A 27,213-nucleotide genomic window follows, 5' to 3' on the forward strand; every position below is an offset into this window, starting at 1 on the left:
TTCGTTCATCTTCAAATACGAATTTCTACCAACGTCCTTTCTGGTCATTTTATTTCTGTTACTTTGAAATAAATTCCTAGTTTTTATACATTTTTGGAAAGTCTAGAAAACGGACATTTTTTTAAATAATCTGCAGGCCAAGTTTCATAATGTTTTTTTTGTTCTTATGGCAGTTTTGAGGAAAAAAATATAAAAATTATTGAAATATTTTTTGAATTTCGTTTTTAGTCTGGAATTTTTAAATTTCGACAGATTATTATTATTTAAACGTTGACAAATATCCAGTGTTTTATCGTTTTAAGAAAACAGAAGCAAAAAATTGATTTTAATTTATTTATGTATAAATAAATTTTTGAAGTAGCATTTTTAACAAATTTTCCAAAAACCTCAAAAACGTAATAACTCAAAAATGGTTCACTTTTGGTTTATGCATATAAAGGTTAAAATCATTGCAAATAGTCACCCCCATAAACTCCTAACGGATATACGTCGAATTTCCAATAGCCCTGTATATGTGCGTGTGTGTGTCACGTGGGTAAAATTAGACTATAATTGAGTAAAATGATAAGTGACATGTAGGTAGGTCTAAACCAAATTTTTAAGCCAATTGGTAAAGAGTATTAGAAATATAAACTACTTTCTGAATTAATTTTTTTTACTTACCTTTCCCAAAATTCAAATATTATAAATTGAAATATTTATTATTTTAATCGTAATAAATATACCTTATTACAATTATTTGGACTTATTAGAATTTAAATCGATTTAAAATAGTTTGCTCGATTGCGACAAATTAACAGATAATGTCTCTTATTCGAAAGATTTTTGCGAAAGAGTTATTTAATATACCTTATTATATAGTTTTTAATAAAAAAAATCCCGAAATGTTCATTCAAATGTAATTCAAAATGATTAAATGTTGCTTTATATTGCGAAATGGTTATTAAAAATATATTTTAAGAAGATTATATTAATATCGAAATTTCCATTATTACCCCAAGAAATAATTCTTAATTAATTTCACCAAGTAGGTTTATAATAAGTATCCTTCAGAAGTAACAGTAATAAGTCTTTTAGATTTCTTCCTTATACGATTTGTAATGATTATAAAAAATGGGTATTTATGGCAGGAATAAATAAAGACAATTTTAAGAAAAATTTTATTAGAATTGAAGTTTGGAACACATGTTAACAATCAAATAACATACCTAACATCTCTACGTTTGAACTACATTTTCTGATTTGAAGTCTCTGAAAACAGGGAGTGGTGTGTGCAATTTTAGTTGAGCATTTCGGGAACATTCACAGGGGCAGGTACAATAGGAGCTACGATGATAGGTTCTGGCTGGATGACGGTTTCTTCAGGAATGACCACAGGAGCGACAATAATGGGTTCGGACTCTACATCAGATTCCTCGGGGATGACCACAGGAGCGACAATAATGGGTTCGGACTCTACATCAGATTCCTCGGGGATGACCACAGGAGCGACAATAATGGGTTCGGACTCTACATCAGATTCCTCGGGGATGACCACAGGAGCGACAATAATAGGTTCGGACTCTACATCAGATTCCTCGGGGATGACCACAGGAGCGACAATAATGGGTTCGGACTCTACATCAGATTCCTCGGGGATGACCACAGGAGCGACAATAATGGGTTCGGACTCTACTTCAGATTCCTCGGGGATGACCACAGGAACGACTATGACGGGGTCAGGTCCAGCGACGGATTCCTCAGGTATGATCACCGGAGCAACGATGACTGGGTCGATTTCGTCAATTGCCTCGTCAGGGATGATCACAGGAGCGACGATAACTGGATCAACTTCGGGTTGATCGACGGACACAGAATTGTCAGAGCCAGGCCTAACGTTCACGATGATCTGAACTAAAGGTGAGCTCGCAGGTGGAGACACGATGGCTGGTCCAACGGATATAGGCATGTTTTCAATAACGTCAGGTGCGACGACGCCGGGTAAAGCGAAACGTGCTGGGCTTGCAACAGCCACAGCAAAGCAGGCAGCGGCGATCAGGAACATTTTCATTTTGGCTACAAAGGAAATATTAAAGATATAATAATAGAATGTAAATGACACCGGTGGATTAAGGGCTTTACTCTATTTGAGAAGACGTTGATCTTACTCCACTATAACGATCCAATGCGGATCAGTACACTTGTGTCAGGTTATCGTCTGACACTTGCATGTTTCCTCACGACGTTTTCCTTCACCACCGAGCACAAGATGTAATACAAATACTACATAAGCACATGAAAATTTTTGGAGCGTGCCCTTGTTTGACACAGTGACACTATGGGTTCCACAATCTTTGGTCACTTTCAGCTTCATGTCTTCAAATAGGCTCAACAAAGGAAATATAAATTTTGTTAGATTTACAATTATTAATCGAGTTAAAATATTTAAAACTACTATAACGTACTCGATTTTTATTTTAACAAAGAATAAATAAATTATTTAAATGAAAAAATATAAGGACTTACTGTGTTTTGTTTTGCAATATGTGAAAACTATAAGTGCTTAGATAAATGACTAGACTTTTATACCAAATTTTATCTCAATTTGATATTATAAAAAAAATAGATAAAATTATTAATAATCAATATCATATAAGCGTAATCCTCTATACAGAGAAATGAGATTAAAGGCTACGAATTTTCTTGAAAAGTCATCTTTTATTTAGCAGAAAGTATTTTATCCAAGGTTTTGAAAAATAAAGTTAACTTTAGTTCTAATTAATATCAATTAAATATTATGAAGGGTTAATGTGTGTTTATGTACATAATTTTCTACTTTACATGATTGTTATGATTATAATCAAGGGTATATTATGTTATTTAAATATATATTTTTTGGATATAATGTATCATTTATATAGCATGGATTTGTCCATGATGATAAAGTTATCATCGTTATGCATTACTATTAGTCATTAATATACATCGGATAATATGCATTTGCATATGCAAATATGCTATACTATTTTGTAGTGTTAATGCATTTGTATACTTTTCCATTAATGGTGCTTATTTCCGTAGTAAGACATTTTAGGTATGTAATATAATAAACCCCGGTCTTGACGGGATAAAGAAAATTGACGACGGACAAACTCTTAATGAAGAGGTATCTACAATAATGGCGCCAAATTTCAAGATTTGTCCGGTAACGTCAGTTGACGTCGAAAGATCATTTTCAACTGACTTCAAAAAGGAGGAGGTTATCAATTCGTCTGTATTTTTTTTTATGTTTGTTACCTCATAACTTTTCACTGGGTGAACCGATTTTGATTTTTTTTTCTTGGAAAGGTATTGCTTGCGGTGGGGACCCATTTTAATTTTATCCGATGATGGTATCCCTATGAAAACGATATAAGTCTCAAATTTGTCATCTCAAACGACAAATAGGTGAATAACTCAAAATTCAATTTTAACTAAGCCAGCCAAGAGCTGACACCGGCTCCAAATATAAAAATAACTATCTATAACTACGTTATATAATCGTAAAACGACTTTTAAGTAGTCTAATGTTTTTCATTTCATTTTACCTAGGAGGACTCTAAAAAATATGTTAAATATGCAATTATTTTTATTACTTTTTAGTGCATCTTTATTTGTTTAAAAATATTGTTTTGTTTGAATTTGGTTTTTCTTTTTGTTAAATTTTTTATTTATTAGCGTATGAATTGATATTAAGTCTATAACGTTACATGGAAAACCTGGAAATATATGTTATTGTTTATTTGTACAAAATTATAATAAATAATTTTTTTCTTGGTTATATATTAAGTATAATGCAACATCATCATCTTCATCGACTGACAAAAATAGAGTATGAAATGATCCCCAAAAATAGTAAATAATATTAAAGTAAAGTAAAGTAAAGTAACAGCCTGTAAATTTTCCACTGCTGGGATAAGGCCTCCTCTTCCATTAAGGAGAGGGTTTGCGGGTTGGTGGAATGCACGTGTGGCAGAATTTCAATGAAATTAGACACATGCAGGTTTCCTCACGATGTTTTCCTTCACCGCCGAGCATGAGATGAATTATAAACACAAATTAAGCACATATATACTGGTGCTTGTCTGGGTTTGAACCCGCAATCATCGGTTAAGATGCACGCGTTCTAACCACTTTCGATATATTGTGACAGTGTGTGAGTATATTAGTATAATATTTGGCGCGTGTAACTGTCACACACACTAAGATAATAAAATTGGCTAGTTTGATTTAATCCTTAGTTAGTGTGACGCTATCCAGATATACATATAAACAATCAAAGATATTTTCTTACAACTATCTAACAATTTTTCCGGATTTTACTTCAGTCCTCACGTGATCTTTATCTCAATTTACGCTAAAAATAAATGAAAACGGAAACGTGAACAGATCGTAATACCACTCACTAAAATATACAAGCTGAAACCAATCGTAAGCTTAATAGACTTTTATTAATCGGATGTAAACATAGCCCTTATTCTAAGAGACATAAAGATTATAATCGAATGTTATCATTTATATTCTCGAATCGCTCTGAAGCTTTAACCCAAATTCGAATTGGTTTATAAGCTTGTTTTATTTTGCAACATTTTTTTTTTAAATTATGAAGTTTAAAGAACATGTTACTTGGGGTAGGGCTTTGTGCAAGCCCGTCTGGGTAGGTACCACACACTCATCCGTTATTCTACCGCCAAATAACAGTACTCAGTATTGTTGGGTTCCGGTTTGAAGGGTGAGTGAGCCAGTGTAACTACAGGCACAAGGGACATAACATCTTAGTTCCCAAGGTTGGTAGCACATTGACTATGTAAGGAATAGTTAATATTTCTTAAATCGTCAGTGTTTATGGGATATGCTCGTCCGCTAACCTATACCATAAAGAAACACGCCGAGATTATGAAAAATCCTCGTTAAAGTATTTGTGTTGTATTCATTTTTCGCGCTGAAAAAATCTTAAGGCATATTCTGACCATATTTCGTTGAATAAATGTATTCCAAGTTTAAATATATAATCAGACAAATTCCGGGCCACCTCGACTTAATAATGCCTTATAATCCAAAATACATCGCAATAAATGTTAGCCTATCAACAAACAAAATATACATTTTAATATTAAGCTTGAAGCTGACACCGTTTCGGAATGGAGATTCTATCGAGAAGAACCGAAGAGAACCAATAGTTAATATTTTTCAAAAATAGAAATGAAAAGTCATGTTAGTTAAATACATGTAACTGGTTGACTTCCAGGCATTTATCCTGTCCTGAAGTCAACAAGTATTATTTCCACGTCTTTTTATGATCTATATTATCTTGTATTGGTCAATGTCAAGAATGATTAATATTTCTCGCTGCGCCAGTGGCTCTGGGTGATCACTTACCACCAAATGGCCCAAGAGTTACACAGATCCCTACCACCAAAGAAAATACCAACCACTTATTCTGCCACCAAATTTAATATGCATGTGTTCCGTTTGCGCCAATAGGTTACTCGCATCGAAGTACTCATGTGTTAACAGGCCTTTATAATGGTTTCAAAAACAATGTAAACTTACCTTTAAGGTTATAAATTCAATTTTAAAATTTATATGCTCATTTTTTATTTGTTCTCAGTAAATAGGATTTGTAAAATTTCCGAAGAAATTACTAGAGATATGATAACGCAAGATATAACTACGCTCATAAATATTTATTATACGATATTACTCTTCAGTCCAGTAGTTTTATAGTGTAGTACTAGCGACCAGTGTCAGCTTCACACGGGTGCAATACTGATAGTACAATTTGTCATATACAAAGTTCATAATTTTTTGTCTTTAGACAATGCAAACTGTTATTTCCCCGTATCTTAAAATCTGTGATATCTTCGAAAATATTTCATTAAGTACATGCTGTAAAAGATCACAATTTTTTTTATGACGTAGTTAAGGCAAACAAGCAGGAGGGTCACCTGATGGAAAGTGACTACCACCGCCCATGGACATCCGCAACACCAGGGGGCTTGCAGGTTCGTTGCCGGCCTTTGAGGAAGTAGTACGCTCTTTTCTTGAAGGTTCCCATGTCGTATAAGTTCGGAAAAAACGCCGGCAAAAGCTGGTTCCACAAAGTGGTTGTGCGAGGCAGAAATTGTCTAAGAAATCGCGTTGTTGTGGATTTTCGGACATCAAGGTAGTGCGGGAGAAACTTCGAACTTTGACGAGATGTCCGAAGGTAAAATTCAGCAGCCGGGATTAATCCGAACAATTCCTTGGAAAATTTCCCGTGAAAAAATCCGTAGAAGATGTTGTGTTGAAACAGACAGTTGAAACATCTCTACGCAAAGCCAAAGGATCAAGGAGGTCGGAAAGGGCTTGATCGTCGATAACTCGAGCTGCTCTACGTTGGATACCTTCCATTGACCGCGGAACTGAACGAGGCTCGAAATATCAACACCAAGTATGACGATACTACCTGTAGCGGCTACCGGGATGTTCTTAAATCGTAGAGATACAAATGGTGTTTTTTTAGCGGTTAACACGCAAACTTTCGTCCTCTTGGGGTTGAAATGGACTAGATTTAGTCGGCCCTAGTTTCGATTTTCGATTTCAGACACAAGTTTGTTCCGGTTTTCTTCGACATTTTCCCGAGAAATATTAGCACGGCCGGTGTATAACGTGTCAACGGTACTGTCGTCTGCACAGCAGTGAATGGTCCCGCTTTGTAACAAATCATTGATATGCAGAAGAAACAGAGTGGGTGATAGAACGCAGCCTCGTGGAACACCACCATCGACAACGATCTTGATGCTCCAATCTGCCATAATATTAGGTACTTAATTGGTCATAGATTAATGCTGTTTTTTTTTTAAATCAGCTCAAAATCTTCACTTCGTCGTCACAGTATTTTTTGAAAGCCTTTTTAAAGTTTACAATACAATATTACATTATTTTGATCTACCTCGTAAGGTTCAGCCAGCGTTTTTAATGTGAGCGCAAGAAATGTGTTTATTTTTATATCACTTTAGAGATATCTAAAATTATCAGTGTTTCGCTATTATATTTTGTTTATATTATGCAATAGACCTTCTTCTTGAATCACTCTATCAACTAAAAAACGCATCAAAAATCGATGTGTAATTTTTAGGACCTAAGCATACACAGGGACAGACAGACAGCGGTAAGAGACTTTGTTTTGTACTATATAATGATGAGAATATCGTATACTCCTTAAACTAATTTTCTTCTCGTGTGTGACAAATTTTGTCCCGCAATATTGACGCCGATCATATAAACATAAAAATATACCCACATAATTTACTTTATTATAAACCTCGTGTGCAATGAAACAAAGAAATGAAAATGTGCCAACCATTTGCCAAACCCAAATAGAACAACCGCTTCAACCTAGGATCCTTCAAACTGACAAGAGTTCTTGCCTCGTAATGAGATACTTACGGCCTGTTACTGGTACACGTTGAACCAACTAAACTAAGTGATAGTGTATGAAAGCGTGTTAAATGACGTTTTATTACTGATGTAGTCTTGAACAAATTATGCAAAACAGATATACAACCTGAGCTATAATAGTGTGCGTGCACAAATACTGATGCAAATTTCATGAATTATTTCCTATAGTCCAAGTTGACAATTCTGATACAGGACGAGTTAAAAAGATCTATTACGTTTCCTTTAACGACTTCGTTACGTGAAAATGTATAAGTTAAACCTACATGCAAAGGACAAATTCGCATATATCATTATTATATTATTTTCTAAATGCTTTATTTGTAAAAATCGCGATTTAATTATACAAAATAAATCCTTGTTGAATGAAATAAAAAAAATTAGGAGTTCATGTTTGTATATGTATATTTCCTTTATTTTGGTATACATATATTTGGTAAATAAAAGTTATAGATAATATTATAAAATAATGCTTTAAATTTGGAAAGTCATTAGAACTATTGGGATTTTAGAAACGCTCTGCACAAATGAGAAAATTTGATGAATCTGTGTATTTTACTAATATTAAATAGTTTCAGAAAATTGCGTTGTATCCCAAACTTAGTTTTAATTGCATCTAAAAAGTTTAAATACTCTTATTACACAGATTATATTAAATAGGATTTTTGAGGTTTCATAAAGGCTTATTTTAGGAAATGAATACACGCTTTCAAAAGGTTTTTTAAGTTTTAAGTGATAAAAGAAAATAGCATACATTTATAAAAATCATTACATTTTCAGACCTAAACAATTTTAAAGTCGAAGAAGATTATTAAACCGAATGTATTATTTTATTTTACTTGCTTACAGAAGTAACAATAATAAAAACTTATAATGTGACTCAAATTGACCCTCAATTCCTATAGTCGGTAGATTCGACTCGACCGCCTGAGCTCTAGACGTCGGACTGAGCCGTTACGAGTGTTTTCTATAATGATTTGCCGAACTACATAAAATAATGTGAATGTTTAAATACTTTTAAAAATTAACTTAAAAAATATATATTAGACAATATTAAGTAGCACTAGTCATTCCATGTATCAAATATCAATGTATGTGTTTAACATTATTTAATCGTATGTAAGTGAACCTATGTATGTTCTTATGAGAATAAAGATCTTTAACCATAAATTGAGCTATTCAAGAGGTCCCGGTCCATTGTACGCGATGCCTCGTCAACAACAGGTCTCCCCTTAAGACTGTTTAACTTGTTTAACCTTGAGACTCTCCAAATTTCTATTAAGATATCTTCAATATTCAATATATGAATAGTATTATCAGATTAATTGGTGTCGGTAACGACACAATTATGGTAAATTAATATAAAAACAAATAATAATTTTAGTTTAAAAACGTCTCTGATCGATATAAGCCACGACAGTATATCCTGAGGAAAGACTAACTAAATATGCAAACATACGCAAAAATGTGTTAGCAAACACCGGCCCAGAATTGACTTATCGCTCCCATAAAAAGATACAGTAAATTCGACACAACTAAACAGTGTTCAAGTGTAATGCCTTTGATAATTGAAACTCAAAGGAATTTTTTCAAAAAATTCTTTTAGTTGTAAGACCTGGAAAGCCGAGATGGCCCAGTGGTTAGAACGCGTGCATCTTAACCGATGATTGTGGGTTCAAACTCAGGCAAGCACTGCTGTTTCATGTGCTTAATTTGTCTTTATGAATTCATCTCGTGCTCAGCGGTGAAGAAAAATATCATGAGGAAACCTGCAGGTTACAAATTTCATAGAAATTCTGCCACATGTGCATTCCACCAAACCGCATTGGAACAGCGTGGTCGAATATGTTCCAAACCTTCTCTAAGAGGCCTTTAGCCCAGCAGTGGGAATTTACAGGCTGTTGTTGTTGTTGTTGTTGTTTTCTTGTAAGACCTGGCCTCTCTCTCTATATATGCTCTAGTGGCTTTGACTATTGAAGCAATCGATGCGTGCCACACTGTTTATACTAAGTATTAACAAGAATACGATAACTCCAACCTTATCATCGGTAATCATCTGATATCCAATATAAATATTATTGTAAGCAAATTAACACGTTGATTATTAAATTAGATTTCTATGAAGTGAATTATTTTGTGTCTATCTCTATCTATAATCTCTAAAAGGTCTTCGATAATATAAAAAAAAACGTATTAATATTATCTATTACTGTAATTCATATTTTTATCCACAATTTAGTTATATGAAAGTAAAAATTTGTTAGTTCAAAAGATAAAAATATGCAATCAAAAAAAAATTAGATAGATACAGTCTGGAAGTACAAAAAACGTTTCGCGGACGGTTTTTTTTAATAACACATAATACAAAATTATGAATAAGATATATGTAATATGCACATACAACACTTCTGTGAAGATACATCAAATGAATAAAGAAATGAAAACTTTTTGTATAAGTAAGAAGATATTCTGCAGATTATATGACTGCTGCTGATTATTAAGAGCTGATTTTATAACCCGACTTTAATAAAAGAGATTTTGAATTTGTTCACTCACCCTTCGAAGCGGAACACAACAATACTGAGTACTGTTATTTGGCGGTAGAATAACTGATGAGTGGCTGGTACCTACCCAGACGGGCTTGCACAAAGCCCTACCACCAAGTAAACGTGGATTTTAGTTCAAAATTTTGTAAATAAGAATTTATTTTGTCATATTTTCACCCGTGCCGTTATCGAATCCCATTTCATGTATATTATATACAAAATAAATTCATATTTACAAAATTTTGAACTAAAAACCACGTTTACTTGGTGGTAGGGCTTTGTGCAAGCCCGTCTGGGTAGGTACCAGCCACTCATCAGTCATTGTCTATGGGTGATGGTGACCACTTACAATCAGGTGGCCCATATGCTCGTCCGCCAACATATTCCATAAAAAAAAAGTTTGTGATCGATTCCAAGGTCGGCGGCAGCTGTCAAGGAGGAATAGTTGGAGACAGCGCAGAAGATACTTTAGTCCAAGAATGTCAGCTAGGAAAGATGCGCTCCTTATTCCAATACTCATAACTTGGACGCATGGCCAAACTTTATTCCACTTTCAAACTACAGGATGCTAATGAAAGTTGCCTGATAGAAATACCCTATTATTTTGTTTTATTGATACTATCAATTTTTGATATCAGAATCTCGCAATCGTATCGTAGTATAACCACTAAGCTACAGATGTCATACCGTAAGATGTTATTATAAGTATGAGTTCAACTCTTTATAACCACTACAAAGACATTTTGTATAAGATTATATTCAAACAAATCTTAACACACACATAAACAAGTACCAACACAAATATATTATCGAATAGAAAAACACATCCATAAATTAGGATGAGTTATCCCGTATAGACTACAGTTATTCAACGCACACAGATAACAGATAAGAATATCTAGGGAATCTGAAGCATTCTTTTATAATATCATCGATATTTTGTTGTTTTGATTTGCTTAAAAAATTGAGATCTGTGTATTTAAATAAAACTAAATAAATAAAACTAAATAGAGACTGATTGATATAGGGTATATGGAATGAAAATGAAAAGTTACTATTATTAATTGAAACGTGAAGTAGTAGCAATCAATTACATTTTGTATATTAATGTTTGAATTTATGTTTCAATAAGAGGAAATGTAATAAATGTATCGATATAATTTCGATAAACTTTATAGCACAACATATCAGAACGTTAAATCAACCGCTAAAAATAAAATGAAAAAATTGTTAAAAAGTTAGTTTTTTGTTTTGAACACCGCCTATACGATTAAAATAAAAAACGAATAAAATAGATATTCCTTTTTATTATCACAATAATTTTTAAATAATATCAGATGAAATTCACGTGTGATTTTTAATGTTTCTTTTTTCACTTTATTATTCTCATACGGTATCAACTTATTCCATTGTGTATATTATTTAATTAAATACGTGTAATAAAATTGGAATGCTGAATTGTAATATTAAAATAACCGCATTTTACTAAAAGCATATGATACACGGTATCTATACACGGTATATATACCAAAATAATATATTTTACCATTTTTGTCTGTCTCTCTGTCTATGTGTTCCTTCCAATCTGGAACGGCTGGACTGATTGTGACGGGACTTTCACTGGCAGGTAGCTGATATAATTAGGACTAACTAATACTGTTAAGATTAATATTAACTTTTTTGTTAAATTAATTATTTATCATCTAGACATCTCGAATAAATGTATAGCGAAAGAAACTTCGTTCTTACCGGAAACATACCTTTTTTATACATTGAAATACAGTTTGCAAAATCAACTATAAACTACTATAAAGCATTCGATATAGGACACATCTAACTTCCTGACCACATTTTTGTGCCCTTATCTTATCACAAAACACTTTAGTGTACGCAGCTCTTAATCCAGTAAACAGAGTGCTGGCCTACTTCATGAGTTCATGGCTAGAATGGTCAGTGTAATTTTGACTCTGCAAAATGTTATTCGTCATGACAAACATACTCTTTGAGGACTTGCCAAATGAATATCGAACGAGTAATTAGTTACAAAAATAGACAAAAATAGGTTCCAGAATGTCGATCCAGCTTTGATCATCGAAAGCACTTATTTCAAACCACGAAGCAATTAATTAAACCAACAGATCCAACCAATTCAAAATAATGAACGCCATAGAAATCTTTCGAATTTCATAATTATTCCTGAGTGTTTAATAGCCAAGCCTATTCTTTTTACTCAATAGATAGAATAAGGCCAAATTGAATTGGATCAATAAATTACCTAAATATTGACGAGGATTATGTCATCAAACCATAACCGCCAAGCATATATATGATATAATATACAATTAAAAAATAAAATATTCGCCAATTTTGGCGGTCAACCTTAAGTCTGAGATGTCCCTTGTGCCTTTTCATTTCATTAGTGCGATCACAGCCATAGTCACGATAAACAGCAATACTCAGTATTGCTGTTTATCGTGAGAATGTCTTAGGAGCAATTGGTACCTGAAAATACAAGCTGATTTAAAGCCCATTTTTGTGATTAATATATTAATATATGTATGTCGTATTTTGGACCACTATACCTGTTCCTGACAACGTAAGCAATAAAATCTTAAATAGAGGATAGTATACAGTTCAACCTTCAATAAAATAAATTCATTCCTACAATTTCAAAGGACAAACATTCAACTCCGGCTACAAATTCGCACAACTTCGAAGCTAATTTCCGTTAATAGTATATCGCTTCGATAAAGGTTTTCCTGTTTCTGTGCGGAAACCCACTAAACCCGAGGATATTTTAGTACAAATAAGAAGTCATCCACAACTGCTGTGGCAAATACAGTCGCATCTACATTTACTAGTTACGTTGTTTACACGAGTATATAAATTGTTCGGCATTCATTTGTGATGGAAGGGAACATAAGTTAAAGGTACTTAATATATACCTATTTATTTATTTATTATTAAAATATACCATCGCCTTATCATAATAACTAACACAATATTATAATGCACTAAATATACAATCCAGTATGATTTGCCTTTACAGGGGTATACAACATTGTTGGCATTTGTTTGTGTGCGATTACATGATACTATTAAAATATCAACTAAATAGTATATAATAGTAATTTTTTTGAAAAATATTTCTTCTGTTTGTTCCGGCTAATCTCTGGTAGAGCTGAACCGATTTTTATAGGACTTTTTCTGGCAGATAGCTGATGTAATCACAAGGAGAAGTAGTAACATAAGCCACAACAATAACTTTTACGATAAACTACAAAATGAGATAAACAATTAAATAAATAACTACACACTTTGTAGTTCGTAGTAGCCTGATGCACACAAATAATTTTATCGACCCAAGATTTAAATTTGGAATCTCGATATATTTAGCTTTAAATAAGGTGCTGCTAGATCAACTGTGATATTTGTATTTGTAAAATAAATTAACCTTTTTCAACGTCAGTCCCTAGTCTACGTTATGTTTTCATACGTGACACGCTACCTACGTCAAAAACAAAGTCAACAAAATAGTTTCTTCGTTTCGGACTTATTTATCAAGTTACTGCGCAGCTGAAAACGATAGAGGGTTTAATTATTTATATTATATAGTGAACCTTATAAATGTTAAAAAAGAGTAACTACTGGGTTTCGTGCTGGTTCTTTTCGGTAGAATTTACTTTCCGAATTGATGGTAGCTTCACTTAATCGTAAAATGACGATTCAAAAGTGCTTGTAAAAGCCCACTTGAATAAAATTTATTTTGATTTTGAAATAAAAGTATTTAAATAATAATTTGGCAATAAATTTTTTATTAAAAATAAATACTAGAATCAATTATTTTTAAAGACGCTCTTCTCACTTTTCACTTCACTCAGATTGATATTGAGGATTTTACAGTAACGCTAGTTTTCAGTGGATGTTATATCATATCAAAAGTATGTAAAAGAGTAAAGACAGTGCAGACAGACAGCAAATAATAATCTAATCTCGCGAGATTGGAAACTGTTGAGAGATTGTGCATAGTGATTCAATACACAATAAAACTTATAATAGATCGATAATAATATAATGTGTACAAACTAAAGTTACCTTTGTTACCTTTCCGGTGGTGGGTATAAAGAAACAATATTCGGTTATAAAATTTTTAATGCACAGTAACATAGTATTATAAACAACCAATTACTTAATTTACTAGTTACTTATGTTACTTCTTATAATGACTATTATAAAAAAATTATGCCAGCTAGACTCAGCGTGGGTCACTTGGGACAAAAGGCAAGCTTGAAAATTCAATGTTACTAATCTAAACATTTAAGGTTGAAAATTAGGCGCCACTGACGAATAAACTAGTTGATGTGGTTTGAAAGAATACACCGTTCGCCAGACCGGTGTAAACGAAATTTATAATATAATGAAAGGGGGTACATCACCAAAGTTTCCAGCTACACGTGGATACCAACAACAGCTTAGGGAACAGGCCTGCCGTCCTTGGAGTTGCACCAGCCGCTATCTGGGCACACTCAACCAGGAACTTGGAGCCGTTCACTCTTAATATTTCCATTCAAGAAGTCCACGTGGTGGGTAAATCCGATTAAAAAAAAAACCTCCTGTAATACGAAATATACAGGTTCAATAAGTTAAGCAAATAAGCAAACGATAAATACCTTTAACGAGAGATGTAAGCCGAATTTACCTTCTGGAGGTTCAAAGTCCTGCTTACACAAATTGACGATCTCAACTCCGGAGAACCATTTCAAAGGGTCACTGGAAACCACAATTTACACATGACTACGACTTTTCGAATTGTAAACCAATGCATTTAATCAAAAACAAGAATTAAAGACTTACAATTTCTTACGAGTCGGTAAACATGATATAAAGTTCTGTCAAACTTCAAAACTTCATTGTTAATATAAATTCTGAAAAGACAACTGCTATTAAAGCACTGAATACTAAACAACCACAAATTAAGAAACTCAATTATTAAGACAACTCACCGATATATTCAGTATAACGAATTAAAAGTTTGGATTCGGTGTGAAGCCGATAGTTCCAAAATTCAAAAACAACGAAATCGAAAGTTCACGAACCTTTGAAAGGTTAGCGAGTGTGACCAGTATCACTACCAACATACCCTTAATGAAAAAGGAATTATATCCATAATTAAATCAAGGAAATAATTTTGGAATAATTATTAAAATTAAGAAAAGCCAAATATGAGGCAAAGTAAATTTATCATAACTAGACTCCGACACCTACATCGAAGAACTAACCTTTAAACTGGAAGACAGCTATTAAATTAATCTGAAACGATGTAAAATGACCTCTAATCAAATTCAGCAAGCGAATTAGATGATTAAAATCTTATTTTAATAATTGTTTTAATGCACCTTTAAAATAAATGTAATTTATTTTATTAATTAAAGTTATAGAAAATGCCAAGTTGAAGCGTTATACTAGCAACACCGACATAAATTAAGTGGGAAGTGGGTCAATGGCACGGAATTTAGCGAATTGACACTTTTTTGACGTTTTATATAATTATAAAAAAAGTTAAAATTATGAAAATAATTTTTAATGTAACACCTTTGATAGATTGTAATCTTGTGGAAAATAATAGGATAAATTTTGTTCATTATGTAACGATTTACATTTTTTTATTAAAATATATTATAATATTTTATGGGAAGGTGAAAGGGTAGATTAGCCATATGATCACCAACAACTTGTGATATTGGCGCTGTAAAGAATATTAACCAATTGTTACATAATCAATGAAACACAAACCTTGGGAGTTAAGACGTTTCGTTTCTAGTACTTGTAGTTGCAGTGGCCCAGCTTACTCAATGTTATTCAGTACTCATACTAAATTATTATGTACGTACGTACGCACAATATTATGACGAAATATATCTATTAAATTTTACTTATGACTAACAAACGTAAGAAACAATTCTCAATTTCATCATCGCCTAAGGTTATTACTGTTAAAGTTCAAAAATAATTTATATCAACTGGGGCATGTTGATAGTAACATAAGCCAGTATACGATCCATGTCACTTGTCATCTATACCGCCGACACATGTTTTAAACAGAGCCTAAGCCTACATCAACTATTTTGGCTAAAACTTACACTGGCAAATATGACGTCGCTGATTTACGAACTGATAACTATAATATACTTTTTTAGGCTCTATCGTCACATGCCTTTGTCCTTGGATACAATGATTCCTAATTAAAAAAAATCCCGTGTACCAATGTATTTTGGATATGGGTAGAGTTGTCAAATAATTTATATTTGAATTTCGAATGTCTCAACTGTAATGAGATTTAGAATAACAGTAAAACAAATAGTAGTTCATTTTTAAGGTTTACTTATTTTAACACTTCTTATTTATCCGTTTTCATCGGCTAATAAAAACTATTTTATTTCCTGTATTTATTCGAATCACTTTTCCGAGTTTTATGTTACTGAGTACGTAGACAGAAAGAAAATTGGAAAAGTTTTTAATTCAGTCACACTTTGTGCCAAAGAAAATTTTCTTAACTATGTTTATTTTTAATAATCTTATTTTAAAAAAACGAACTGCGGCTGCTTTTAATTTTATTTGGAAAACAGAAACAAATATTTAAATAAAGAACGATACAGTTTCGATACAAAAATAGTTTAATGTGCTATAGATAAAAACGTAATGGCATATTGGTGATTTCGTTATTTTCATATAAAAAAAATATACATTTTTTTATATGAAAATAACGAAATAAATATAAGCTGTTTATAATCTGTATATCGCGTGCCAACACAACACTGTTTGTTCAATTACAACACTCGGCTTGCAAATTAAATGTACCTACGGTACACACTGCCAGAATAATACCAATTATTACATAACTAGTAATAACGCTATAATAATAAACTCAAAATATACTTTATTTAAACAGATTAAAGAGCTGAGATGGCCCAGGGGTTAGAAAGCGTGCATCTTAACCGATAATTTCGGGTTCAAACCCAGGCAAGCACCACTAAATACATATGTGCTTATAATTCATCTCATGTTTGGCGGTGAAGGAAAACATCGTGAGGAAACCTGCATGTGTCAATTATGTGCCAAACCCTCTCCTAAATAGGACAGGAGGCCTTAGCCCAGCTGTGGGAAATTTACAGACTGACTTTACTTTACACATGATTAACTTAAATTAAAGGTACGACTGGTTCGGAATGTAGATTTTATCGAGAGGAATCGGAAAGTAAGTCAATAGTTTCACTTTTCCGCCATTTATTTCCATTAATTAAGAAATACAATAATTGAATTATTCTCTTAAAACTTATCCTTCATAGAAATCAACGAACGCTTTTCCAACACATTTTACAACATCTACACAATCCTTTATGTAGTAAAAACGCGATATATCTAATACTACTACATTTCTGTGTGCCGTATTAAAATACCTTGTGTTTTTGAGTGTACCCATTTCAATAAGTATAAAAAGAACATTAGTGAGATAATGGTATCTTTGATTGTACATCTAAAATCAATAAGTGTACAGTCAAGTCCACAATTGAAAATATAAAACTAAGATTGGGATATATTCTCGATTTGTTGGCCGTGATTAATCAAATATCGCAGTGATTGACGTTACCGACTTCACTGATCATACAATGTTCAGTCTTTGTTAATATTACATTTGCTTGTCTGATCGAACTTCATTTATAATTGCTTCGACCCAGACGCTTAAAGGGTTATGATCAAAAAATGAGTAATGTGACTTATACTATGTAACTAATATTAATTGGCAAAATCGAATAAATTAATTAAAATTTATTTGATTTTTATAGTATATATGTTCAGACAGGGAAAATCGATTTAAAAAAAATTAGCCTTTCATGAAAACGATTTTTTAAATCGATTTTTATATTAACAATTGAGCGATTAAAATCAACTCGTGAAAAAGAAAACAAAAAAAATCGCCGAATAATAAAAGTAATAAAATTTAAGATAATATGGATAAATATTACGCTATCGGCAATTTACTCTACAAGGAATTATTTTCTGTATATTACAAATATGCTTAAACTTTATTTGCAAAACATTTTAACAAAGTTGTTTCAATTTAGCCCGATTGTATTAGTTAAGCTAACTTATTAATTAATTGAACAACATTCACTTTATAATTGTTAAAACAACGTATTAATATAATAAACTTTGAACTTCTAACTCGTCTTTGAAGTGCCAAGAAACCCATATCAATAAATCAATCGCATTTACAACATATTAATTTATCAATATATGACGTAGTTGTTACGATGTAATTATGAACTTAAGATCATTAGTCTGCAATTCATGACAAGAGTAACTTTTGATTGTTTCTCATTACAATGATAAACGTTTACATCTATCGCAACGTAAACAATGCCGGTTTGTGATAATAAAATGACTTGGCGATAAATCATGATTCATTGTTCATTAATTAAAGTCATTTTGATAAACTTTGCTTAAGAATTTTTTGTAGCTATTAAGCTGAAGAATATTTTAGCTCGTAGGTTTTTGTTAATTGGACTTTGTTCAGAACCGCCAGGTAACAACACCCAGAGATATTAACCAACAATAAGTAGTACTCAGTATTGTTGTGTTCCAAATTAAATGGTGAGTGAGCCAGTGTAACTACAGGCACAAGGGACATAACATCTTAGTTACCAAGGTTGATGGTGCATTGGCGATGAATTGAATGTTTAATATTTATTATAACACTATTGTCTAATGAAGGTGATAACCACTTACCAACAAGTACCCATTGCCATAACCCATTTGCTCATCCGCCAACCTATACCATAAAAAAGATCATTATTCAAGCCCATCAGAGTAGTTTCCTCACTCCTAACTTCTTCTGGCACTAAATATTTTTATTTCATATACAAATAGGCACAATATCTTAATTTCTACAGTTTACGTTCTTAACATAATAATTAATATTTCTTGCAGTGTTGATATTTATATAATTAATGTCCAATTGCCATGAATTGGCTGATTTGTCTGTTTTATTAATTTTCGTGATAAATCAAATAACAGCTCATTTTTGAAAATAGAACAATCATTACAGATATTTAATTATAAACTTCGTATTAAGTTCATTTAAAACAGATGCAGCTGAATGAATTCCAATTTCAAAACTGATTCCCATTCATTTGATATCAGTCTTATGTACTAGTATTATATATTGCTTCTGAAATTGAACGAATGATATATCACTTAATACAATACGAAGCTTAATACGACGATTTAGTTGACAGAGTAATTTACAGTGTTAACTAAAGCGTTATATAATTTGCACGAATATGTAAATTTCCTTAACAACTCAGTAATTTAGTTGACAACTTGCTATCTTTACGGCCGTTTAATCCGGCGTAAAGATGCACTTGTTTAGATTAGCTAATCATTTGTACAGTGATCGCTCGTTAGATGGAACGTATCATGACTTATAGGTAAGTGAATACAACTTAAAGTGACAAAAATCAGAAATGTTTTTTATTAAAATAATAGTTGAAATACTAGTTTTTGCTTATGATTTTTTATATGATACGCTATATCCACTGCTCATAGATATGGGAGATGTAGAAATAATCCAATGCGTTACCAATCTTGGGCACCAATATGTTATTTCCCTTTTAATTGTTATACTTAGTCATTCATCTTTTCGATTTTCAACAACATATTATTACTTCCTTTTTTATAAATAAATACTTTATAGCCTAGACGAATCTGCACAAACGAAAATACTTCACTCGTATAAATATTTTATATGTTAATACGTTGATGATTGATTTAAATAAGCCATTTCCTAGGAATAATTCGTCTGTTTAGTCGTGTGTTTGTAATACAGAAACAGACGCGTGGCATTTATTATTAATAAGGATGATAAATTTAATAGTGATAGGTAATTTTGACGTTTTCATTGCGAATAAAATACCACAATTCGAAAAAAAGAATTCGGAACAATGAAAGAGGTTTAATACAAATTAGTACTTCAAATTTAAAATAAAATCTGAACCGATTTTTTTTTCCATTGCGATTTTCTTTATGCAAATTATTTTACAATAAAAGTGTGAAAGTGTAAAGGCCTTTTATACAGTACAGTAACAGTAAATATGTTTGTAGAAGACAAAAAAGTGGTAGTGCCACGCTGTATACCTTCGGGTTACAGCCGAATGGGCCGGCACGCCCGGGGAAGTACCACTCTCTCACTTAAAATCGGCGTAAAGTGGTAGTTATGCTACCGCGTTTCGTCCGGTAAGTGAGAGTTCCGGAGGCCCAATCCCCCTCCCCCCCAAAACTTGATGGTTGTGCAGAATTTGGTTAAATTACCCCAGGAGGGTACCATCAGCGACAGCGGTGGAGAATCCCTCTCTGGGCATCCATGCTCAGGACATACACCACCTGAGCATGGATGCCCAGGCTGCCCTCCGAATTCTGGGGGGGGCAATTTTGCGCTCGCCACTGTTCGGGGCAAGCGGAGCAGGCATCATAAGGCAACCCCTACCACCCTCGCTGTGGACTTCTGCAACATAAGGGGACTCAACTCCAACCTCAACGCCGTTCACTACCATCTGGAAACGGCGAAGCCGGCCTTGCTCTTTCTAACCGAGACCCAGATATCTTCTCCTGCCGATACGACTTTTCTTTCGTACCCTGGGTACAAATTGGAACATTCCTTTATACCACGAGCTGGAGTATGCGTTTACGTCAGAGATGATATCTGTTCTCGACGCCTCGGCAGCCTTGAAGGACAGGACCTATCGATTATCTGGCTGCGTGTAGACTGCGATGACCATCCGCGAATCTATGCGTGCCTTTATAGGTCCCATAGCGGTAATGCCGAAACCGACCGACTGGTTGAGCACGTCCAAATGGCTACAGATTCCGTGCTTCAGCAGATTCCATCCGCAGAGATCATTATTCTGGGTGACTTTAATGCTCACCACGCAGAATGGCTCGGCTCACGCACCACCGATCATGCGGGTAGATCTGTTCTGGACTTCGCTCTAGCATATGATCTGACACAACTGGTCAACTCGCCAACGCGAATACCGGATGTGGAGGATCATACACCTTCCCTGTTGGACCTTCTGCTGACTTCACATCCGGATGGCTATCAGGTTATCGTCGATCCCCCTCTGGGCTCGTCTGACCACTGTCTCGTCCGGAGTACAGTGCCGGTTGTGCGGTACTCACGGCCTCGCTTTGTTGGGTGCCGCCGAGTATGGCACTACAAGTCAGCAGATTGGGATGGGATGCGGTCTTTTTTTGCATCTTACCCATGGGGGCAGATTTGTTTCTCGCCGGATGATCCGAACGCTGCTGCTGACTCTGTTGCCGATGTGGTGCTTCAGGGTATGGAACTATTCATTCCTTACTCTGCAGTACCCATCGGTGGCAAGTCCCAGCCTTGGTTTGGTCGCTTCTGCAAAACGGCATCACGCCGAAAGTGGGAACGCTATCAAGCCTGGGCTAATGCATCTGCGTCTCGTGATGTAAATACCAGCGCATTTAAAAAGGAATACAACTCTGCCTCTAGGTCCCTCAAAAACGTAATTGCTAGGGCGAAGACGGAGTACATTGGCAGAATTGGCGAGAGACTGGTGCGTCTCCCTTCAGGAACACGAGCGTTCTGGTCTCTCGCTAAGGCTGTCTTAGGGAATTTCTGTCAGCCATCTTTTCCATCTCTGCACAGAGACGGTGAGTCATTGGCCCATACCGCGAAAGAGAAAGCTGATCTTTTAGGCTCTCTCTTCGCGTCGAACTCGACTCTGGATGACCAAGGAAAATCTCCACCAACAATTCCGCGATGTGATACCACGATGCCGGAGGTTAAATTCCGGCAAAGTGCAGTTCGTAAAGCACTTCTTTCCTTGGACATTCATAAGTCGAGCGGACCCGATGGTATCCCTCCAATCGTGCTACGGACATGTGCTCCCGAGTTGGCACCGGTCTTAACGCGTCTTTTCCGGCAATCCTACACATTAGGCGTCGTCCCGAATTCCTGGAAGACAGCTTTGGTGCATCCGATCCCTAAAAAAGGCAACCGCTCAGACCCGTCCAATTATAGGCCTATAGCCATCACCTCCTTGCTCTCCAAGATAATGGAGTCCCTTATAAACTGCCAGCTCCTGCGGTATCTAGAGGTGAACCAGCTGATTAGCGACCGCCAGTACGGTTTCCGTCGGGGTCGGTCAGCCGGTGATCTTCTAGTTTACCTTACTCACAGGTGGGCTGAAGCAGTTGAGAGCAAGGGGGAGGCATTAGCAGCCAGCTTGGACATAGCGAAGGCCTTCGATCGTGTATGGCACAAAGCGCTTCTTTCGAAGCTTCCTTCCTATGGGCTTCCCGGGAAATTATGCAATTGGATTACCAGCTTTTTGGCAGATCGGAGCATCAAGGTCGTTGTCGACGGTGCATGCTCTGACTTAAAATTCGTCAATGCTGGTGTTCCACAAGGCTGCGTTCTATCACCCACTCTGTTTCTTCTGCATATCAATGATTTGTTGCAAATCGGGAACATTCATTGCTATGCAGACGACAGTACCGTTGACACCTTATACACCGGCCGCGCTAATATTTCTCGGGAAAACGTCGAAGAGAACCGGAACAAACTTGTGTCTGAAATCGAGTCTTCATTAAACGAAGTCTCGAATTGGGGCCGGCTAAATCTAGTCCATTTCAACCCCAAAAAGACGCAAGTTTGCGCGTTAACCGCTAAAAAAACACCATTTGTCGTATCTCCACGATTTGAGAACATTCCGATAGCCGCTACAGGTAGTATCGGAATACTTGGCGTTGATATTTCGAGCCTCGTTCAGTTCCGCGGTCAATTGGAAGGCAAAGCCAAATTGGCTTCAAAGAAGCTCGGTGTGCTCAGCAAGGCGAGACAGTATTTCACGTCGGCCCATCGCCTAAAACTTTACAAGGCGCAAATTCGGCCTCACATGGAGTACTGCTCTCACCTATGGGCGGGTGCTCCCCAGTACCAGCTCCTTCCATTTGACCGCATCCAACGTAGAGCGGCTCGAGTTATCGACGATCAAGCCCTTTCCGATCTCCTTGATCCTTTGGCTTTGCGTAGAGATGTCGGATCACTCTGCATCTTCTACCGAATTTTTCACGGGGAATGTTCCGAGGAATTGTTCGGATTAATCCCGGCTGCTGAATTTCACCTTCGGACATCTCGCCAAAATTCTAAGTTTCACCCGCACCACCTTGATGTCCGAAAATCCACAACAGCGCGATTTCTCAGACATTTTCTGCCTCGCACAACCACTTTGTGGAACCAGCTTTCGCCGGCGGTTTTTCCGAACCGATACGACATGGGAACCTTTAAGAAAAGAGCCTACTCCTTTTTGAAAGGCCGGCAACGCACCTGCAAGTCCCCTGGTGTTGCAGGTGTCCATGGGCGGTGGTAGTCACTTTCCATCAGGTGAGCCTCCTGCTCGTTTGCCTCCTATGCCATAAAAAAAAAAAAAAAAAAAAAAAAGAAGACTCTTCATAAAACTCGACCTGTTTAGTCTTTACCTAGCCTACCGAACCGAAGCCACTTTTATTAATTGTTATAAAACATGTACATATTGAAAAACTATTTTTTCTTTATTAATATTTTTTATTTTGTTTCAGATATTGAACACTTGAAGATTATTAACTAATGTATATACGGATGAGAAACATTTCGCTTAATTACTAAACTGCGAACAAAAATCTACCTGAAATTGAAAGAAACAGCATGAAAAGCATATATCTTCAAATTAGAAGTAAAAGTCTTAAACAGTACCATATATACCAACATGATAGTACCCATAACGAACCCAGACGGCTTATGATGCTAAATTAAATAGACAAACAAATTATGCAGAACGAATGGACAGCGAATGAAACGTGGTACAATTACAATAACAGCGCTTTCAGCAATAACAGCCAAGATGATAATATCACGTCAACGCCAGACCCAATCGAGGACAAAGCGATTCAAGCCGCTTTTTGTACAGCTTACACGATTATTTTCGTAGTTGGTATCTTCGGTAATGCCCTTGTTTGCTATGCGGTAATCAGAAACCGAGCCATGCAAACCGTTACTAATCTATTTATCACGAACCTCGCCTTGTCTGACATATTACTTTGTGTATTTGCTGTACCATTTACTCCTCTTTACACTTTCTTGGGTAGATGGGTATTCGGCGGCTTGCTTTGCCATATTATGCCTTACGCACAAGGATGTAGTGTTTACATTTCAACTTTAACACTAACTTCCATAGCGATTGATAGATTCTTCGTTATAATATATCCATTTAAACCTAGAATGAAAATTAAAACATGTATTGGTCTAATTGTTTTCATTTGGGTATTCGCATTGTCAGTTACATTTCCTTACGGCTATTACATGGCCCTTCAAGATGTTTTTTGTGCGGAGAAATGGCCATCGGATCAGATCCGAAAGGCGTTTGGAGCTGTTACAACTATCATGCAATTTGTTCTACCGTTTATAGTTATGGCATTTTGTTACACTTGCGTTAGTATAAAATTGAACGATCGTCTTAAATCCAGACCTGGCAGTAAAAATAGTAAAAAAGAAGACGCAGAAAGAGAAAGGAAGAGGCGAACAAATAGAATGCTAATAGCGATGGTCGCGATATTCGGTCTGTCGTGGCTGCCTTTGAATTTGATTAACATAAGTAGTGACTTTTACTCCTTTGCCGAAGACTGGAGATACTACATGGTTTTATTCTTCATAGCACATTTTATAGCAATGTCTTCCACTTGTTACAATCCGTTCCTCTACGCGTGGTTGAACGAAAACTTCCGCAAGGAATTCAAGCAGATACTTCCTTGTCTTGGAGCATTCGTCACAAAAAAACCAAAGAGAAATTTCAACCAATCCGAAAGGACAGGGATGTATCGTTCGGAAAAGACCTGCAATGGAAACGATACGATCCAGGAGTCGTTGTTGACATCCGTAACGAAACCTTCTGTTAGATATAAAATAGAGTTTAATGAAAAATTAAAGGTGTACGAAGATGATGGGGAAAACATAAGTCCTGATGAAAAACCAGAGGACAAAACTAGTCCGAATGAAGACTGTGTTAAAATGTATATGTTTGTAAACAAGACCATGGCGACGTCTGATAAGGAGCCGATTGTTTCTGCTCTTTAATTTTTAGTAAGTATACGTTTGTTTTAAAAGATACCTTTAGATGATCATTAAAGTTAATTTTGGAATATGATAAAATTCTTAAACAAAAATATTGTATTTATAAAATGTATATACGAATCGATTTTCAACCAATTTTCTCTAAATTATAATTGGAATAAATTAATATTTTTTTGCTATTTATTCAGATAAGAGCATATTCTTTTTTCATCATTATATAAGTCACTTTAAATTAGGTACACTTATTTATTTTACTATAATTTTTGTTTGTTTGTAATTATTAATGTGTTAACACACAACATACTTTAATGTACACCACAAACATAAAACACAGAAATATTAGGTATATACACAGAAATAAAACAAACATATAAAAAATACTACAAATAAAAAATAAAATTAATATTTGATGTGTTGTATAATGTGCGGCTAATAAGCCTTCTCTTCTCTTCTGAGAGAGATTTTTTTTTTACATCTATATAGACGGTACAGCCATAAACTTACATACAAATATTTACACATTAATACTAATACTTCATACACATATATATTATGTTTCAACCTTTAAGAATTCACTATTTTATAATTATAATAATATCTTAGCAATGCCTATTTTTCATTAATAACTTTTTTATAATCTTCTTAAAAGTTTTGATTATATTCGAACACAAATTTCTAGGTTGATAAACATAGAACAAATATACGGTAAAACACTATTTACAATGGAAGATCAATTCGTAAAGTTCTGAGTCCACAACAGAGAGTACCATGCATTGTCGTACGTTTCGAGTTTTATGGTAAAAGCTGTCATTATAAGCGAAATATATAGTGCCGATCCTATTCCCCTATAAACTGGCTTGAAGGGCCTATATTTCATGTAGTAGTGTTTCCTTTTAAGAAGACATCAGACCAAAATAGAGGACGTATTTAATTTGTACAAACTTTTACTATTGTGTGATAACAATTCCGGCAAAATAATTAGTTACAGCATTAGTCTATTAAAGTATTATCTTTACAAATATTTTGTATTCGTATATCCAAAAAGTAACAATTTTCTTGTTAATCGTTTTGTTTTTACTTATATTAATATTTATTTTATTTATATAAATATATAGACATTTTTGATCGTAATGATCGATTTGTAGACATAGCCATTCAAATAATAGATTTTTTTTAAATTTATGTAGGAGGATGGATCTGAGCCACTTGATAGTCACCACTCACAACTCAATAGCTTAAACGAAATATTAACAACTCCTTACATCGAAAATGCGCCCTTAACAGAATATAATATGATGAGTAGGTAGTACCTATCAAACAGTCTCGACAAAGCCCTATATATAAAACTATAGTATATTAGTCAAAAGGCACCTTTTATTTTGTTGCATACAATAATAACAATAATTTAAATCTATATAAAAATTTACAGTTATTAAAAGTTACATTTAATTTAAATAAGACACATGCAAATCGTAATTCAGAACACAATCCACGTAATGGCTATGAAATTCATTTACAGATCCTATTTGCTTATATAATCTACTTCGTCACCTCAGATATTATAAACACAATATTCACGTTTTACACATAGGGTTGTCAAACACATACAATAAATATAATTTAACAAAAAAAAGTTAGTAAAACGACAGCTGTCATTCATTGAAATTGATGTCAAATAAATTAAAAAAGGAACATTTATTTTCCCACGTGTGTATTAAAATAGTTACACAATGTAGCAATGAAGTAGTATATTTCGCACACACACACTCTTGTGTCACACACACAAGATTGAGTGTGACGATGAAGAGAAACATAAAACAGTGTCGTGCTGTTTGCCGTGACGACGTACTAACTAGTTCGAACTAGTTCAAACATTAATTAATAGACACAAGAAACTTAACTAACATCGCAACAAAAGCCAAAATAAGTTTGGACATTTTTATGACGGCCGATGTCAAAACAATAACAAACTATTTAGTAAACGTTCGCTTGAGTAATATAATGATGAAATTT

The 27,213-nt window shown here is 34.4% G+C and overlaps 2 protein-coding genes across 2 annotated transcripts in view; one reads left to right on the top strand and one right to left on the bottom strand.

Moving 5' to 3' along the window:
- The window catches only part of LOC124536216 (prolactin-releasing peptide receptor-like), an 88,913-nt gene that overhangs the window by 58,535 nt on the left and 3,165 nt on the right, over nucleotides 1-27,213 (top strand). The window contains exon 2 of the mRNA XM_047112703.1: nucleotides 23,673-25,209. Coding sequence (XP_046968659.1) covers nucleotides 23,902-25,203 — 1,302 coding nt within the window. The 5' untranslated portion in view covers nucleotides 23,673-23,901 and the 3' untranslated portion in view covers nucleotides 25,204-25,209. The remainder of the gene's footprint in view (nucleotides 1-23,672; nucleotides 25,210-27,213) is intronic.
- Nucleotides 1,147-2,577, bottom strand: LOC124536217 (calphotin-like). Its single transcript, XM_047112706.1, has 2 exons — nucleotides 2,506-2,577; nucleotides 1,147-2,055 (listed from the first exon to the last, which is right to left on the bottom strand). Exon 2 carries the CDS (start codon nucleotides 2,048-2,050, stop codon nucleotides 1,280-1,282), a length of 771 nt encoding a protein of 256 aa, XP_046968662.1. The 5' UTR covers nucleotides 2,051-2,055; nucleotides 2,506-2,577; the 3' UTR covers nucleotides 1,147-1,279.

This window comes from Vanessa cardui, chromosome 16 (genome assembly GCF_905220365.1).
Source record: "Vanessa cardui chromosome 16, ilVanCard2.1, whole genome shotgun sequence".
NCBI lineage: Eukaryota > Metazoa > Arthropoda > Insecta > Lepidoptera > Nymphalidae > Vanessa > Vanessa cardui.

What these genes read in the sequence shown, in the direction of transcription:
- LOC124536217 (XM_047112706.1), bottom strand. Translation starts at nt 2,050, where the DNA reads ATGAAAATGTTCCTGATCGCCGCTGCCTGCTTTGCTGTGGCTGTTGCA.